This window comes from Zonotrichia albicollis, chromosome 3 (assembly GCF_047830755.1).
Source record: "Zonotrichia albicollis isolate bZonAlb1 chromosome 3, bZonAlb1.hap1, whole genome shotgun sequence".
NCBI classification, from domain to species: Eukaryota; Metazoa; Chordata; class Aves; order Passeriformes; family Passerellidae; genus Zonotrichia; species Zonotrichia albicollis.
Window position 1 is genome coordinate 110129532 of NC_133821.1, and position 17517 is coordinate 110147048.

Consider the following 17517-nt stretch of genomic DNA (forward strand, 5'->3'; position numbering starts at 1 on the left):
TATCTGAAATTACTTGTTTCAATTGTCTGCATTTAATGTGCCTAGCATTCCTAATTAATCTAAATAAGATTTGGAAGAAAATTTTAAATACAGTTGGATTAATGAAATGTCATTGTAACCAAAATTATAATAAACATTTTTTCCAAATTTTACTTGGTGTAAATATGGGGTTTTTCATTTGTTATCAATATGTGCTGTCAATTCCCATCGAACTTTCAAAAGAAAATAAATTTGGATGCTCTAGCTCCCAAATAATCTATTTTTTAAGGGTTTTGGCTTTTTTTTAATCAAAAGAGAATTCAGGGTTTGCCGAGAAATTCTCAGTGATGTTGCTATCTGGTATTTAAGTATAAGTGGGTATATGTCGTTTGATTTTCCTGAGTAATCTTTACTTGGAGGCATAGGTGACAATATAGTTTTTCTTAAATTGTATTTTATATAGACCATATAAAACATGGGCTTACCAGAGGTGAATTTTAAATTTCTGAGAAAGTTAAAAAATACATATAGATGGAAGTACTTGGCATATTGTCAGATTATGCAGATTCTGCAAATAGCAGAAAAGCAATAGCTAAGAATTTTGCAAAGGCTTGACTGTGAAATTAGATTATTTCCAGCTCCTATACAAATTATATTTTTGTACCTTGGTCCTTCCTCAAATATTTCTGTCTTGATTGCTTACCTTTGATGCATATTGAATATGTTTAAAGCAAATTAGTTGTGTTTTACATTCACCTCATTTACAAAGTTTTTTATTTGTTAGAATATAAATATGGAGACTGGTTTTAGTAGTGCTATGCACAAGATGTAAAAATATACTAGATTTACTCCTACTTTATATAATTTCAACATAATAAACAGTCATCATCAAAAAATTATATAAAAGTTACGAAACATAAATTTTAAAAAGCAATTCCTCTGGACCCAGCTTCTTGTTATCTAATTTTTATCTTTAAAGGATGAAGGTATATTAGGAAATACATGACCCAAAGTTATAGAGATCTGGTCCTTTCAAACTCCCAGCAGTAAAGGGACCTTCCTAAAGCAGACCACAGTTTAAGTGGTGTTGCTATTGCAGGCACCGAGATTTATAGAACTAAACAAAAATTCCTGCTCTCTTCTAGGGCAAGACAATTTCCATACAGACATACGTAATTTCCCAAGTGACCAAGATAAGATGGTGATCTAGAATATTTTACCAGTGGAAGCTCTGCAGTTTTCTTTCTGTTCTTTTAGCAAACTTTCCTTTAGAAAGTTTTTTTGGCTTTGAGTGAAATGGGAATTCCTCTCCACTGACTGAACAGGATGACAATGTGGTCTAAATCCACATACTAGAACAGAGGAAGATAATTACTCTGATTAATAAGGACATCAGCAGAGTCTTGCTATACCTCTGGTAAAAGTCAAGGCTAAATCTAAGCAGAGAAATAGATGGTTTTTCATATTTTAAATTATTTTTTATTTTATAATTAAATATTTTTGGGAAAACTTAGTGAACATACCTGTATGAAAGGAACAAACATAACTCATTTAAAAGGAACAAACCCCGGGAAAAACTCTCTGGCTTCCAGCCTTTGAAGGTAACTGGGTGCTGGCCAGGCCGGGCCGGGCCCTGTTGCAGCGCTGGCCGGGCCGCGCTCGCTCCTGCACACAGCCGGCTCGGCTCAGCCCGCTGAGTTCCAGTCATGGCCAGCGGGCCAGGCCAGCTCCACTCGGCTTTGGTGGAGCCTTCGCCAGGCTCCTTTCTGGCTGCGAGCCGCCGAACCATCCTGCTGGTGCCGTGGAAAAATCATGTGGCTGAGAACAGAGGCAACCCTGCAGCTGAAACTGAACTGGCAGGGGCTGGAAAGCAGCCATGCAGCCAGAGCGGCTGCTGCCGCTGCCCAGCAGAGATCACAAAACCATCTGCAGGCCCAGGTGAGATATTACCTCTCTCTGTGTGCAGATGAAACTTGCAGACATCGATTCTCTGTCAAGTGAGAGAAAAAGGGAAGGATGAAGACATGTAAAGAAAAAAAACATGGGAGACACCAAGGTCAGTGAAGAAGGAGTCAAATCCCAGATGGGAGGAGAATGAGGCGATATCTTAGTCTTGGGCTGAAATTCTCTTGTAAGGCTATGGTGAGGATATAATTGATACATTAGACTTTGGTTTTTTTCCCTGTAATTCATGGAATGCACTGGAGGCACGTAGCATTCTAACCACAGCTATGAGCAGAGGCACCCATGTTGAAGCAAAGCAGATGTTGAAGTAGCTGTGATCCATTGAGAAGCTTGAACAGAGAGATATGAGAGAAATGAGAAACTTTGCCCCAGGGATGAAACAAGAAAACCTCTGTTGCCAGAGATAAAATAAGGTTTTGTTTTTTCTATACTAGAATAGCTCATCCTTAAAATTGTACTCCAATAAGCTGAAATTACCCATGGTGTTAGTTGTGGGGGGAAAACTCCAGAATTGCGGGAGGGACTTTACAATTGCATTTTTCTGGGCAGCTGCTATTAATGAAAATTAAAACCACAAGAGAACTGTTTCTTGTGGAAAAGTCTCCATGGCATGGCAGGAGAGATTCTCTAAGTGGACTGAAGAAAGATTATTTTTGTGGAGGGATAGAATTTATGAGAATAGCGCAGAAGGTAATCTGACACCTGAGGAGTTGCAGCTGTACTAATCACCAAAGATCAGGAACAGGCCACAGCTGTGACCAATGAGGATGAGTGATATAAAAGAGTGGGCTAGCTGCAGTTTGTTGGTTGTGTTGCGAAGGAGGAGTCGGTGATGTGAGGAGCTAGCCATGAGAAATCACCAAGAAGGTATGGAACTTTTGGAATAAGCAATAAATTTTAAAAGTGGTGAACTGACTGAAAACACCAAATTTTTCTCCTTATTTTGTCAGTGCTAAAAAGAAAGAAAAATGCGGGGGAGGAGGAGTGTTCGTAAGGTTTATTCTGATTTTGTATTAATTTTCTTCTAGCTCTGTTAATAGAGTTTTCTTTATACTCTCTAAAGGGTTTGAGCTTGCTTTGCTCTCCCCCTAATCCTTGTCTCATAGCAGAAAATAAGTAAATAATTCTAGTGGGTGCACTGGTGTTTGGCCAGTGCTACACCTACCACTTTAATTGGTGCGTTGGCTGGGAAATGAAGATTGGTGAACCAAAAGCACTACACTTAATTGGTGTTTCTACCCAGTTTAACCAAAACCACTCCACAATATATTCCTAGTTTGTCAACTAGCGTACAACCCAGAGGGAGTTTAATCTTCTACCTCCTTTTATCTTCCACCACCATTTTCTTTGCTCCATATGTGCCTTTGAATGTCTTCTAAGTTTGATCAGTGTTTCCAGCTTTTGATGTTGTCATCTTAGTTTTTGAGCACACAGGAGGACTTCATGTATAGTGTATGCCTTCTTAACACAGTTGAATGTTATGTATTTTGCACAGCTTCTTCACAAGCAAAAAACTTGGTTTTGCCATATTAATTGTCTGTGTCATCTTGATAACAGACATCGTTACTTATTTGCTTTTTTTTTTTCATCACAGATAAAGGTGCATGGGTAACTAACTTGTTTTGCAGTCCTGATTGCTGTCTAGGCAGCATTTTTAAGTCCTCTAGCTTTCAATTGTGTCCCCTCATTTAGGTTTGCAGTCAGTTTTGTGTTTAACTTGATCTTAGGATAAAAAGTGGGCATCTTTCCACAAATTCTCATTTAGAAAGCCTCTCTCTCAACCATGGTGTAGTTACTTCAGGGTCCGATCTGCATTTAACCAAAGATACTGGTCAAGCATTATACAAACCCAGATGTTTGCTATGAAGCAACAAGAAGCTACTGATTTTTCATTATCACCAACAAATTCCATACATGTAGTTATTTTGGAAGGTGATGTATCTGCACAATTAATTTTCTTGTCATGATTCATTATAGAATCTGTTCTATAGAAAATTTGTGTGAAGGCCTTCTTTTACACAGTAAGTTCTTCTACAGATGGGAAATTATTCTACAGTGCTTACATTAGGACACCAAATGTAAGGTTGAATTTCTCAGCATATAAATTACTTCAAATGCATATCTTGAAATAAATTACCTAAGCAGCACTATTATTCTAAACCTTCTCCACCCTTTGGACTCTCAGTTCCTATATTAAAAAGATACCAAAAAATAATTTTGTGTGTATATGTTTCAAGGGACTTAATCACATACAAAATAGAAAGGAGGAACAGCCAGTATTGTATGTTATATCTACAGTTTATAAACCATCTCTGAAGTTTTGAGTTTGGGTTTCTCTACAAGGTAATGTGTCATAGATTATATCTGCTAAATTTTCTGATCCTGCTTTCAATCAAAGTTTTTTTGTGTGATCTTCAAAACATTCACTGATTTTTGTGTGTTGGAATATTGGTGTGGTATGTTATTAATGTTTTACTCCTTACTTGTATTCTTTCATATTCATGGCAACATTTGTTTCCATAGTTCTCATACACATTAGCAGATCCTAGACCACTAGGGTTTGGAAAGTGAAATAGATGCGTATGACATGTTATTTTCTATCTTTTGCCTTCTTTATTGGACATCGTTGAAGAAGTTAATACTGTGAATGATTCATGTTTTTAACATTCACTAAGTGGTTTTTTTGTTGATGCTTTGTGTGCATGCAGGTCTCTATTAGAAGTTAAATAAAAAACCATTGCATTAAAATAAGAATGCATTAGAAGACTGCAGGCTTCTAATACATTATTTAAGATGAAGGAAGCAGAAATAACACTCACCAGACTCTTAATTGAGGCTTTGGTATTTCTTTCATAGGACAGCTGCATATTTGCACTGTCTGACTGGGGGCAAGGAAAGCAGGGGGATATGGAAGTACTTAACACAGCACTATATGCATGATATTAGTCATGACTTCACCAGAAGGATGAATTGAGTATTATTTCAGATCACTATAGCTTTGCTGTCAGGGTCATGAGTGTCATCCCAATTTGTAAAAGACAGCTTGATATGGAAATACTGTGCATACTGTTCATATCTAAAAGTACAACTTCAGTTGGGAATGTTTTCAGGCTTCATGTGTCCAAGATGAAGACATTGTGCAGCTGATATCAGCCTGCCCATATGCCACCAGCCTGAGAGATGTCATCCATAGCTGTGACCAAAACAATGCATCCTGAAGACAGAAATATGCCCTTGACCAATTTAACTGCAACTCACCAGGCAGTTAGGAGCTTATGCAAAATCACAACTGTGCTAAATACAACAATAGTTACTTACAAATGCCGAACAGATAAAATTTCATTGTCAATTTAGTGAGGCATGTGTACAATTAATAGGTAAAAGTATTTACTATAAATTACAAGGAACAAGCACAGCTAGTTCACAAACCTTCGATTGCTGTCTTGCTCCAGTATTTCATCAGTGACATCACTGACAGAGGTGGTTTTCACAATAAACATGACTTGAATCTAAGGCCTTCAAGAGAGTTTATATAATAACCTTCAAGGGGAAGAAGCACACTCCTGAAAATACTTGTCAGCAAATCACCTGAATTTAACTTCTCCCATAGCTGCATAAGCTTAAGCAAATTCAAGGTGAATTGCTAAATCAAAATGTTGGCTATCTACATATTTGGATCTGGAGCAAAAACAAATTATTCACAGAGAGTTCCATTATACTCCTGCTAGATACCATGCGTACATCCTCAACTAAATGCACAGAATAGACAGTGTTATTGTGTGTGTCACTTGAAAGCAATACCCATGGTTGGATAGTACATGCACCTTCTTAATGGTGATTTTTTTTGACTGCACTAGAAAAACAGAATACCATGAAACAGGTTTTTAAAAATCTATTTATTCTACCAGTGGATTTGGCCAGATATAACAATTGTCTTTTTCTGAATTTCACAATGGTTTATTTGCTTATTTTCCAATCAGGGAATAATCTTGCTTGTATTATGGACTTTGTATTGGGGGTGAGGGATGACTACTGATTTTTTTATTTTTTTTATCTTAGGCTTAAAAAGTTCTACTTTAAGTGTGCAGCTCTCACAATACGTTGCAAGATCTTTATTATCTTGCTATTTACATGAATTGGGTTTTTTTTCTGAATAATGGGAAGATAACTCTCTTTAGAATAGGGAGTTATAAAGGATACTATAAAGGATATCTTAAATTAACATTATGAACTCCTCTTGCTTTGACCATTAATATTGTGATTTTTAAAACCATTATTATATGCTAAAAATAGTTCAGTTCTGTTTGTTCAAAGTCTAGTTGTAAGAGACTGAAAAACAGCATGTTGGTTTATTAGTAAAGGGCAAAAAACTTGGTTTCCTTTGGATAGAACTGCTTTTCTCCCAGTGGTGGCCCTAATGCTTTCTAGCCATGGGGGTTATCAATATGTAGGCAGTAGCACTGGGCTTGGTGCTGGCTGTGTGCCAGATGCCAGTGCTTTGAAAGAAAGCGCATCAGGGGGAAAGATTTTAGCAAGACTTGTGAAGTTCTGCTGAGAGCAAGCCAAATTATCCCTGAGGTAAGAGCTACTCCTGATTTCTGCAGTAATACTTGTTGATCCTCTCTGTGTCTCTTCTAGTACATTTAAAAAATAAAAAAACTTTAGCTGAAGCAAGCAGAACCATACCCTGCTGATGTTTTTCCTGATTTATATATATGTATGTATGTTTTATGCCTTTAGTGAGAGAATTTCTTCTATTCCCTTCTGACTGCCATGAACATAAACACCTCTTTCCATTATCTATATATCTGTACATTGATAAGCTAGCCCACATGGCAAAAAGTCCCCTCTGGGACTAGCAGGCAGCAGTCAATCAAGTATCAGTTAACTCACTAAGCTATTACTGCAATTAATAGATAGAGGTAGTAGATTTGAATTTAAAATCTACACTTCACCAGGAAACAGAATTCTGCTTTAGAAACTATTAATAATTTTCTGACCATAATAAAACAATTTCCTGCACTAATTGCATTCCAGGTCCCTACTATAATTCAAATGGATTCTTGCTAGAAGGCTCTGCCTCCCTTTTCCCTGAGTTCAAGGAGGATATTTTCTGTTCTTTGCAATCAGCATTTTTATTTTAAAAAAATCTGAAAAAATCATTGTGTAAAAAAAAAAATTATATGTATAGTTTTCTTGTTTCTAACTGTAACACCTGAATAGAATGAGGGAAAAACTGAAAATTAATAGAAAATGCAGCCTGCTTCATGGAGTCCCCTTCATGGAGTGAGTAGCAAAGGGGAGTACTAGTAGACCTCACTCAAAAACATTACAGACTGGCTGTTGTACATGTAGGAGTTAAAAATCAAAACTTGGATCCACAGACATGATTGACACATTTGTGAGGAAAGGAGAGATGTGTAATAACTTCAGGGAAATAGGAGCTCTCTGGGATTTAGGGTCTGATGTTCCATACCTTTAAGGCACCTGAATTCTACATATGTGTTTCTGCGTGTGTGTGTTTAGGCTAGTAGTGAAGATCTTGTGAAGGAATAGGAGCTCTAAAGCAGTCATGTTTTTCTTTCAGAGGAATTTCAAAGGCCACTGAAATCCCAGACTATGTGTAAGCTTGAAAAAACAACAGTGAAGGGCGTTTATTCATAACTTGTTTTCCTTTGCTTGAAAGCTACTTGTGGGCTGCGCTGGCAGCCATTCTGGATGTTAACCACATTTTATTGTTGTCTAACACGCCACATTAGAGAACATTTCAACTTTGAGAGAAAAACATAACTGTAATTCCTTGCTAGTCATGCAGCACAGACTTCTGTGACAGAATAAAACATGGATTCACTGTAATTGTGGGTTTGTTGTGTGGAACCAAAGGTGAAGCACATTGCAGTGAAATAGCTTTGCAACTGTAAATAGAAATAATGGTTGGAGAACATTGTTCTGCTCTGCCTTTAAGGTGTTTCAGCTGAAAAGACTAAATGAAATGTATGGAAGTAAATGAGACTCATTTGAAAATAAACAAAACCCTTTTAAATGGTGGTTACAAATATGACGTAGATTATTGTATTTAAGGGAGTAAAGAGTAAAATGCATGGATTATTTTGCTGTGGCTGTCTTTCAGGAAGATTGACCTTATTTTAGATGCAAAAGAGAGTAATTAAAATGACTCATTAAAAAGGAAACTTCAAAGAAATTAGATTTTTTTGAGAGAAAACAGGTGTAAGGAAAATGAAAGCTGAGGTGCTTTAAGCACATTGAGAGTGAAAAAAACCAAACCCCACTCCTTCATGCGTAGGCTACCTGAAACAGAAATTTCTATAAGTGGTAACAAAAAAAAGGCATCATAGGACTAATATCATCCATTAACCCTGCTTTTATATTCTGTGAAATTAAAAAAATATATAATAGGGATATTAATTCTTTGTAGTTAGGACAAAAAGTATGCTCTTCAGTGGTAAGATACCTGTTTCAATTTAAGTATATTTTCTCTTATCCCTCTGTCATTAATGTCTACAAAGAGCCTGCCTGGAGGCTCAATAACCTCCTTGTAAAACTTCCTGCTCAACAACAGGACTGAAGGTCGCCCATGCCTTCCTCCCACACCGAGAGCTCTGCAGCCACTCTTGGTGCATTGGGCTACCCTTGCAGTGTTATTGGGGCCCATAGGGAAGAGTAACAAGGGTTAAACATCTGAGAGCTGGGCAAGCCTGCGGGTCCCTGTGTAGAATCCCAAATCCTTGCTCTGACAGTGAAGCTGACAGACAAGCCTCTGAGGACATCAGGTTGGTTTGGTGTAAGGCCCCGGAGCTCACTCAATGAGTCTTTTAAAAGGATTTAACATTATTTTTTGCAGTTTGAGTTAGATGCAAGGGAGAAACACTGACAAGATATTCTCAAGAGGGCAAACAAATAAAAACTTTACTGTCAAACTTCAGAAAATCTGGAAAATTTTTAATGTTAGAGCAACATTAAATCAACATAAAGCATTTCATAAAGCATTAATTTAGTAAACTTTGAGCCCATTCAACTTAGCAAACTCCAACCCATCTGACTTTAAGTTACTCAAACTTTGAGAAGAAGAAATTAGAAGAAAGAGAGAAGAGATATAGAAAAGAACAAATACAGCTACTACTTCTGGTTCCAGTGGTGTTCATGTGAGAGAAATTCCAAGAGGCTGTAGGGTGAAGACCTCTGTGTGCCTTGTGCTCTGGCTTATATACCCATTAGCTTTCCTGGGCCCTTCCCTTAGGAGGAATTTCTGGTCGTTTTGCCACTTTGGAGCTGGGTTAGGGGCTCCAGGGTTGGAGTGTGGAGCATTGCCTCCCATATGCCAGGGTTTGGCCCCACTGTTGGAATCCAGCCCCTGGGGGTACAGGGTATGTGGGGCAGGGCAGGGCCTTGCCAGGGTGAGACCTGACCTGCCCCTTTCCCCACACATGTGCCTGAAAGGTTTCAAGCCAGCAACTTCTACCAGCTCTGGGCTGAGCTGCCTCTGAGGGTCTCTTGAAGAACCTTGTTTGCCTTCAGCAATGCCCTGACTAGCTGCATGTCTGCTGGTCCATCACACATTTCCAGCCTCTCCTGTCTCAACAGCCAACCTATCCCTACCTGTAGGGTCATGGCCTCTGCCCTTTTCTGTGTCTGGCCCTTTCTGTGTCTGGCTCAGCTTTTTCTCCACATGTGCTTGTGCAATATTTTGCTAGATGGTGGCAGCTGCCTTCTCTGTCCCTACAACTCCCTCACCAGACAACACAGAGCTGCTGCCAGAGCCCAGAGAGGGACCTCACCACAAGCATTGTCTGCACAGGGAGCTGTGCAGACAATGGCACAGCCATCCATCAGTCTGCCCATTGGAGGGGCAGGGCACTGGGTCCTGCCAGCCAGGCTCACAGGAGGTGCTGGCAGGGCTGGATGCCCAGTGTGGTGGGCCAGGAGCATACCCTGGCTGAGGAAGCCATGGCAGTTTGTATGGAGGAAGCTGACAAGCTGTAAACCTGGGACATGGACATCCACTGGAAGTCATCATCAGGTCTGCAAAGAGCCCTGTGAAACAGTCCTTGCTCTGACTTTCTTGTTTTGCTTTTCTATTTTTCTTTCAGCATTATCTGGTTTTAAACAAACATAAGTGGTTTTTATGATGACCGTTTTATGCGGTCATCATAAAAGAAAAGTGTTCCTTCTTAATAAAAATAAATAAAATTTCAAATAGCGAATCAATTGCTATGATTTTTTCGTGACTGGTCCTTTCCATAGAAATAATGTCCTCTATTTGAATGTTATAAGATAGTTCTAATTAAAAGAATAACAAAAGATGTGAAATATATGTCTGTGAAAAAGAGAGGACCAATAGCTTGAATGGGAGGATTTTGTTCCCAGGTGTAACATGACAAAAAGAATTGCAGAAGAAAGAAGAACATTATTTTAATCCTCTTTGTGCCTGAGCCCATGCAAACTGCAGGGGGTACATTATACGTAGAAATATATGGAGGCAAAAGCTCAATCACCAGGAGTGTATGCTCGTGAACATCTAAAAAGTTTTTATTATCTCTCTCTACCTGTCTTTATAAACGAAGACTTACAACTGTGTAGCTCTCAAAATTTTTTAAATTTGGAGGCCTCCATTCTGAAGCTGATGCAGCTGATACTGGAATAGAGAAAACCAGTAGGGAGTGGCAAGAGTTAATGAAGCTTGCCTGTCAGCTGGGTTCAGACCTGCCTGTGTATCTGCTTACTATTACAGCTGAATCTCAATTTTTTTAACATTCAGGCATTTAACATTCATGTGAAGTCTAGTAAACACAAAACCACGGAGAGCTGGATGTATGCAGGGGAGCAAGCTAAAGCTGAGAGGATTTTATAGACCAAAGGGCTTGTCTGTTTCTTAGGAAAGCAAGTGTTTGGCATTCCTAGGGAAAGATGAGATACGGTTTCAATTTTTCTTTTGTTTTGGTCTAAAGGCTTGGGGGATGAGTCCTCTCAGGACAAAAAGCAATCTAGGATGCCAACTCCAGAGGTCAAATAAAAAACTGCAACTAAGTGCAGTAGAAGGATTATAAGTAAAGCTTATGTTCTATAAAAAGAAATTGTGTACTGTTACAAACAATGTGAGAATCTTAATAAGTGAAACCACACCAGCAGTTTATGTTAATAGCTGTTGTAGGAAGGTATGTAGCCTGTTTGTTATTGAAGTAGTATTTTTATGGATTTTACCTGCAGCCTGCTAAATATTCTTCAGATTTCTCTCATTAATTCTTTCCATATTTGTGGACTAGAGCCATTGCAACAATTTTACTGCAGATGATTTGTTTAAGAGGTTTTCTGTTTAGCAGCATGAATGTATTTCCCAGAAGAAGCCAAACTGGCCTCAAATCTGTCGAAAAGGCATAGAGTGTATTGTCTTGCGAGGCTTCATCACGTGCTACCATATGAAGATAAAAACAAATGGGTGTTGGTCAGAATAAAGCTGCAAGTTTTGTCTGTAGTGCTCTGTGCACTTGTTACAATTACATAGAGAAAGCTAAAGGTAGATGCCACTAGCTTGTGCTTGTTTGGTTTTCCTTGAATTTAGTAGATAATTCAGTCTGACCTCAGTTATCAGAGTTAAATTACAGTTTCAGGAATTGTGAATAAACTCTTCCTGCAACTACCTTTTTTTTTTTTTCTTTTTTTTTTCTTCTCATGATTACAGATTTTACTCTTCTGTGAGATCTGGGATCTCAAATGCCTTCTGTTAGCAAACCTCTGGAGAGCTGACATAGTTTTGACCTTTCTCACACGTCAGCTTTATTATACGCTGAACAATGTGGGAGAGAAAAACAACCCGGCAATAAAAACAACCCACCTCCAAAATATTGGGAAGGTAGCAGGAGGATTTAGGACTGCAGGAAGGGGATGTTGTGTACAACTTTGCTGTCTTTTAGCCAAGCTGATCTCCTGCATGGATCAAGAAAAAGAGATGGTTAGATATCAGACTTTCAGGAGTGTGGGGATAACTGAGTGGTTCCTTGGGATAAGCAAAATCTATTCAGGGGCAATTCAGGGCAAGCAGAATGAAAGATTTAGAGCTCAGTGGCTTGCTCAGGAAGGAAAACAAACAAGGGTTAGGGATTGGCAATAATTCTCAAAAGCCTTTTATTTGAGAAATTGTCCTGTCTACAAAATGTAAAAAGCTTTCTGTGCCTTTCTTTTTAATTTAATTTTCTGAAATTTACACTTACAGCCTTATAGTTCAAAAATGAGTTTTTAAGTATTAAATGTACTTAAAATTGTAAAATCTCTTTTATTGCAGCACTGGTTATTGATTGGTATTGCTTGTAATTTTTGGTCTATGTTATTCTATGTTGTATGTATGCATATGTTGATGATTCTTATATAGTACTGAGAATTTCTTAAGAGCTTGGTTTGAGATTTGACCACAGTCACTCGAACTTTTGTAAATAGGTTTATGCAAAGTCATGAGAGGATAAAATTCAGCATACCCTTACAGTGAAACATGAAAGTTCAGCATCAACAGTTTTTGTTTTTTCCCACTATCATTTTTATTCAGAATTTAATCATATATAGTGAGGCATTTGCTATTGGAGTTGTTGTTCAAGAGATTCAAATTTTACCTATTTTGGAAAGCAAAAAGAGATCTGTGACCTTCAGAGATATCTTAAACCCCTGTAAAATTGATTGAGTGAAATTTGACCAAAGGGAAATGGAATCAATCACTTATGTGTTGTGTATTGTATACAGGTTGATAGTGTTGCACCAACATTTTTCACAAGATGGCTGAATTGTTAATATTTCTTTAACTTTTTATCAGTCTCACGAAGCTGATCAAACAAATAATTGTGTGCTGTGCGACTAAAGCATATATACCTGCTTCTACAAAATTTGAAATAACTCCTCATGTTACAAGTATGGAAGAGAACCCATATTTTTTAGTCTTTACAAGCAGACAAATGTAGTGATCTCAATTTAAATACTGGCAAATGAAAAAAACAAAGTGCAACACTGCAGCTGTGTATGGATAGGTACCTGTGTGCATTCCTCTTCCTTTGTAAACACACCATAGGAGAAAGAAAAAGAAGGGGGAAAAATGGGGAAAAGTGAGCAATGAATGGGGAGGAGAGAAAAGGGAGGGAACAGGGAAGGGAGCAGAAAATGTAGAGGAAAGGAACAGAGAAAGGAAATATGAGAAGAAAGAAGGGGATAGGAAGAAATAAAAAATACAAAGAAGCCCCTTTTAAGTGTCACCTGGTGGGCTTGAACCCATGTATTCACATACCTTTTCTATTAAAAAAAGAGTTGCATCTGCCCTTGCCAGGTATTGCACAAGGTGCTGAATGCTATGAGGTTCATAGATAAATGAGACAAGATGGATGTAAACCCAAGGGAAATTTTCATCTTTCACCTTAGCACCAGAAAAGATTTGATACATTATTAAGATGCCAACTTCATAATTAAGTTGTAGAATGTCTTCTTCCCTTTAGATACTGCGTAGTTTCTGTAGAGACTTCAAACCCATTCGTTCTTGCATCTAGGTTTGATGAAAACACCTGACTTTGAAGAATATGTTGAGCCAAAGCTGCTATATATATACTAAGTCTTTCCTCTTTGTAGCCTAGTCTTTCAGGGATTGATATATATGCTTGCTTAATATAATTTGACAAAAACCTTTTTGTCTAGTTTTATAAACTCTCAGTGTTAACCTTTGACAGAAGAAAACCAATATCATTTTTCAGATTCATTTATGAATCCTTGAAAGATGTAAACAATTATGCTGTATCTTTGCTACCACTACCAGAATAAGAAAGCAGTGTGTGAAGAAGAAAAATATCTTTATATTCTTACATGTCTCAAAATTCTATTCACAGATTTTAGTTATGCTCGCTACTATGGTGATTCTTACCTGGAATTTCAAGGCTTACATTTGAACATGCAAAATTTCATCCACCTGGAATTTAAGACCTATGATCCTCATGGCCTTCTTCTAAATATTGAACAGAGCCCAGAAACAATTCGACATTTTCTAATTCGACTTGTCATCAATAATGGTACCTTGCAGGTAAGGCATCAAAATCTCCCACTGAAGGAAAAGTAAATAAAAGTTGAATCTGTAAAACTGTTAGTATTTTTTAATTTTCTTACTGTAGAAGATAGTAAATAAAGCTACGGAGATTCTTGACATCTTCAGTATTTTAAGGAAGATAGTTGTTAAACTTACTCTCTGTTTTGTCCATTTCTTGGCTAATATAGTCAATATGACTCACAAGAGTATACATTAAAACACAAAACCAAAAAATGTACGTTTTATCTTTACATGCTGTACAAATTGTCATATTTTATACCTAAACTAACTGAAATTCCTCACATGGAACTTCATTAAAATTGTTATAAGGAAGGCTTTTGACATAGGCATAGATATAGAAATTGAATGAATTGTCAGAGAAAAATTTATTATGTTAGAGAATAGAGTGTATCTTTTTTACCATGTATCTATACGTAGAAATCTTTCACTCCATCTATTATTTAGATCTCAGTTCCACAGGATCAGGAAAAAAACAATTATTTGGCTCTTGTGGACAGACTAACAAGGAATATATTTGTTTATAAACTTTAAAGAGTAAAGTGTTTATTGTGGTATATCTTTACCTTCCACAAATTATTCCATCTTTTCAGAGAAAGAGGTAATACTAGAGCTTTATTAAGAGATAGGCAGATACTAAAGAGGCTATAAAAAGATATTAAAAGAAAAGTTACTTTTCTCATGACTTGCCTCCCATTTTCCTGCTGAAAGTTTCCCAAAGTACCTGTAATATATTCTTTTGTAAGAACTGTGAAATGTCTGTTAGAAACAGCATTTTGTATTATATTTGCTTTCATGTTTTAAGACCATGACCATACTAAACAGATATATAAACTGAAGATAAATAGAAAAGAAGAAAATTACCTTTTACTCATTTTGTTATGTTGTGATTTTTTCGTCTTTTACTATATTGTGACTTTGTCCAGAAAAAAAAGGTGAGATTAGTCATGGGCAGGAAGTTATCCAATGTTTAGAAAATGGTGATGACTTTAAGTTCATCTTACTTGTATTCATGGTAAAGTAATGATGCAGAAAAATATTTTTCTAACATATCATCAGCACCATAAAATATGAAAGTACTTTAATTGACACAAATCTATTCAGAGATCCCAGTGTGCCATGTTAAAACTAATTGAATTCACTTAATCATTCACAAAGCTGGTCAATTAAATGTGGATTTAAAGCCCAATGAACAAATGCTTCTAAGCTCACAATCAAGCTACAATTACAAGTAGACAAACCATGAAATCAAGTGCTTGTTCGCATTAGTATAGGAAATTAAATGGTGCTCCAAAATGCTCAAGCCTGCACGCTACATTACATGTTTGGAAGTGTAAGGAAGCCATAAAATGTTAAGTAAAATTCACCCATGGCCAGTGTTAATTTCAGATGGGTTGCAGATGGTCGACTTCTTTGCAAATCAGACCCATAATATCTGATTGTACAATACACAAAGATTAAAGCATTTTCATGCAGATTAGGATACATATATGTGTACTTGAATATTTCTGGTACAATAGGCTTCCTTATCCAGAACTTTCAATGAAACATTTTTTTTTTCTTGATACACATGACATCCTTCAGGGTTTTTTTTAAACCATTTATCATTTTAAAATTCAAGTTTCAATGCCTGAAACTGTTTAATTATTGGAAATAATGTAATTAAAACCTTTTCCCACTCTGTAGTACCAATATTTATGTGATGACGCAGCAGAAGTCAAAAACATCACAACCACTGCTAGAGTGGACGATGGATACTGGTACAGTGTGCAAATTAGGTAAGTTTTCTGTTTTTTTCAAAGATCACATACTTTGGACCATTAGTAAATCCCACAGATATTATGTCTGATTAACTATGATACCTCGACACATACTGTAAAACTGTGTTATGGTGGTCTGGGCCAAAACACATCCTTGGAAAGAATGTTTAAATCTGCAGTTGGACAGTGCTCATCAGATCCCTGATGTGCTTAGTGGAAATAAATTTATTCTTTTTGAAGTAATTTACTGTAGCAAACATAAACATTCAGTCAGGAAAGATGCTGCACAGTAAATCCAAGCTACTCAGTCCAGGAAATAGTTGAATTTCCAACAATGAGAGTGTGATTTATAGAAAAATATTGGAAAATAAATAGATAGGGAGAAGCAGCACCATGACTTTCATTGCTGTCACTGGCTTACAACTCATAATAGGATATGTTATTCCTGTAAAAGTAACAATACGTGCAACTGAAGGAGAATAAAATTAAAAGAAAATGAGGTAGGAAAAAGGGGTAGGTAGTAGGCTTTCCATGATGTTTGTGCATAGATGTATCTAATGACCAAATATCTGTGCTCATAGAATCCACAGCCTTGGAAGTGAAAGTTTTGGGTTCACTTTATAGGAAAGTTAGGCACCTAGTGTGCTCTCTGAGTGCCTAGTTCCTATTAGGTAGCTTAAAATAGGTCCAGCCATCTTGTCCTGCAAGAAGAAAGCAAGCTAGCTGTCTGCTTGTCTCTCAGGAGTAAGTTAGTCCTTAAAAAGTTTGTGGAGTAGTGCAGAAGGAATACAAACCTTTCTCTGGAATAGGCCTTTTATAGCTCTATCTGTCCAAACATTGTTAAATGAAGAACTTTTGCAGGGCAAGACTGTCTCCCCTTCCTTCCATGGGAAATATGGTGGAGTGTGTATCCATTATATTGTGCCTGTTGTCTCAGATGTGGCAGTGAGTACTCAGTGAGGAGAACCAAAGTTTGTTTCTGCATTTCAGTTACCATTGCTGTCATAATTTTTTTTCCAGCAAGTTAAACCATACTCATGGCTAGGACTGCTCAGTAACACACACAAATTAATGCAAGGAGCAAAAGCCAGTAATCCACTGTGGTTGTGCTTATCACCCAAAAAGGAGCAGCATAAACCAAGCCATGCCAATGGAAGCTAAAGCAAGTGTAAGCTCCTCCGTGACCAGGAAGAAATAGAACACAGTATCTCGATGGCACTGATAAAAATGAGATTCTCTAAAATCTAATAACATATGGAGTTCTGTTTATTTCCTGGTTATGATTCCCTCTCCATACCAAAATACAGAAATTAAATTGGAAAACAGTTTTTAGAGAAGAGATATAAAGATGATAAAATCATTAAGCATCTTCTATATGAATAGAGACTAAATACTCAAGTACTCTGCAAGCCCATTAAATACAGGTAAGAGAGGATCCCAAAGAAGACAAATCCCAAGTGACCCAGAAAGGGGATAAGTGGAGACATAAAATTTCTAGTTACTTAGAGAGTTGAAATCCATTATGATTCAATTGCTATTCCTTGTTGCTCATTTTAAGAAATATTTAAGATCCTGAAAATAGCAAAAATATGAATATCTGAACCCTCAGTAATGTGGAACTCTCTGCAGTGCCTTTCCCCGGCACTGAAGCATTCAAACTGTGATGTCAGTGTCATCCCTCAGAGAGCCACCTATTACCATTATGGGAATACACTTATTCCATGCATTTTC

At 37.2% G+C, this 17517-nt stretch overlaps 1 protein-coding gene across 4 annotated transcripts in view; it reads left to right on the forward strand.

Moving 5' to 3' along the window:
* The window catches only part of EYS (eyes shut homolog), a 790428-nt gene that overhangs the window by 510290 nt on the left and 262621 nt on the right, over window positions 1-17517 (forward strand). For all 4 annotated transcript variants that reach the window (XM_026791587.2, XM_074538459.1, XM_074538460.1 and 1 more), the window contains 2 exons: window positions 13815-14005; window positions 15713-15804. In XM_026791587.2, the coding sequence (XP_026647388.2) occupies window positions 13815-14005; window positions 15713-15804 (283 nt within the window). The remainder of the gene's footprint in view (window positions 1-13814; window positions 14006-15712; window positions 15805-17517) is intronic.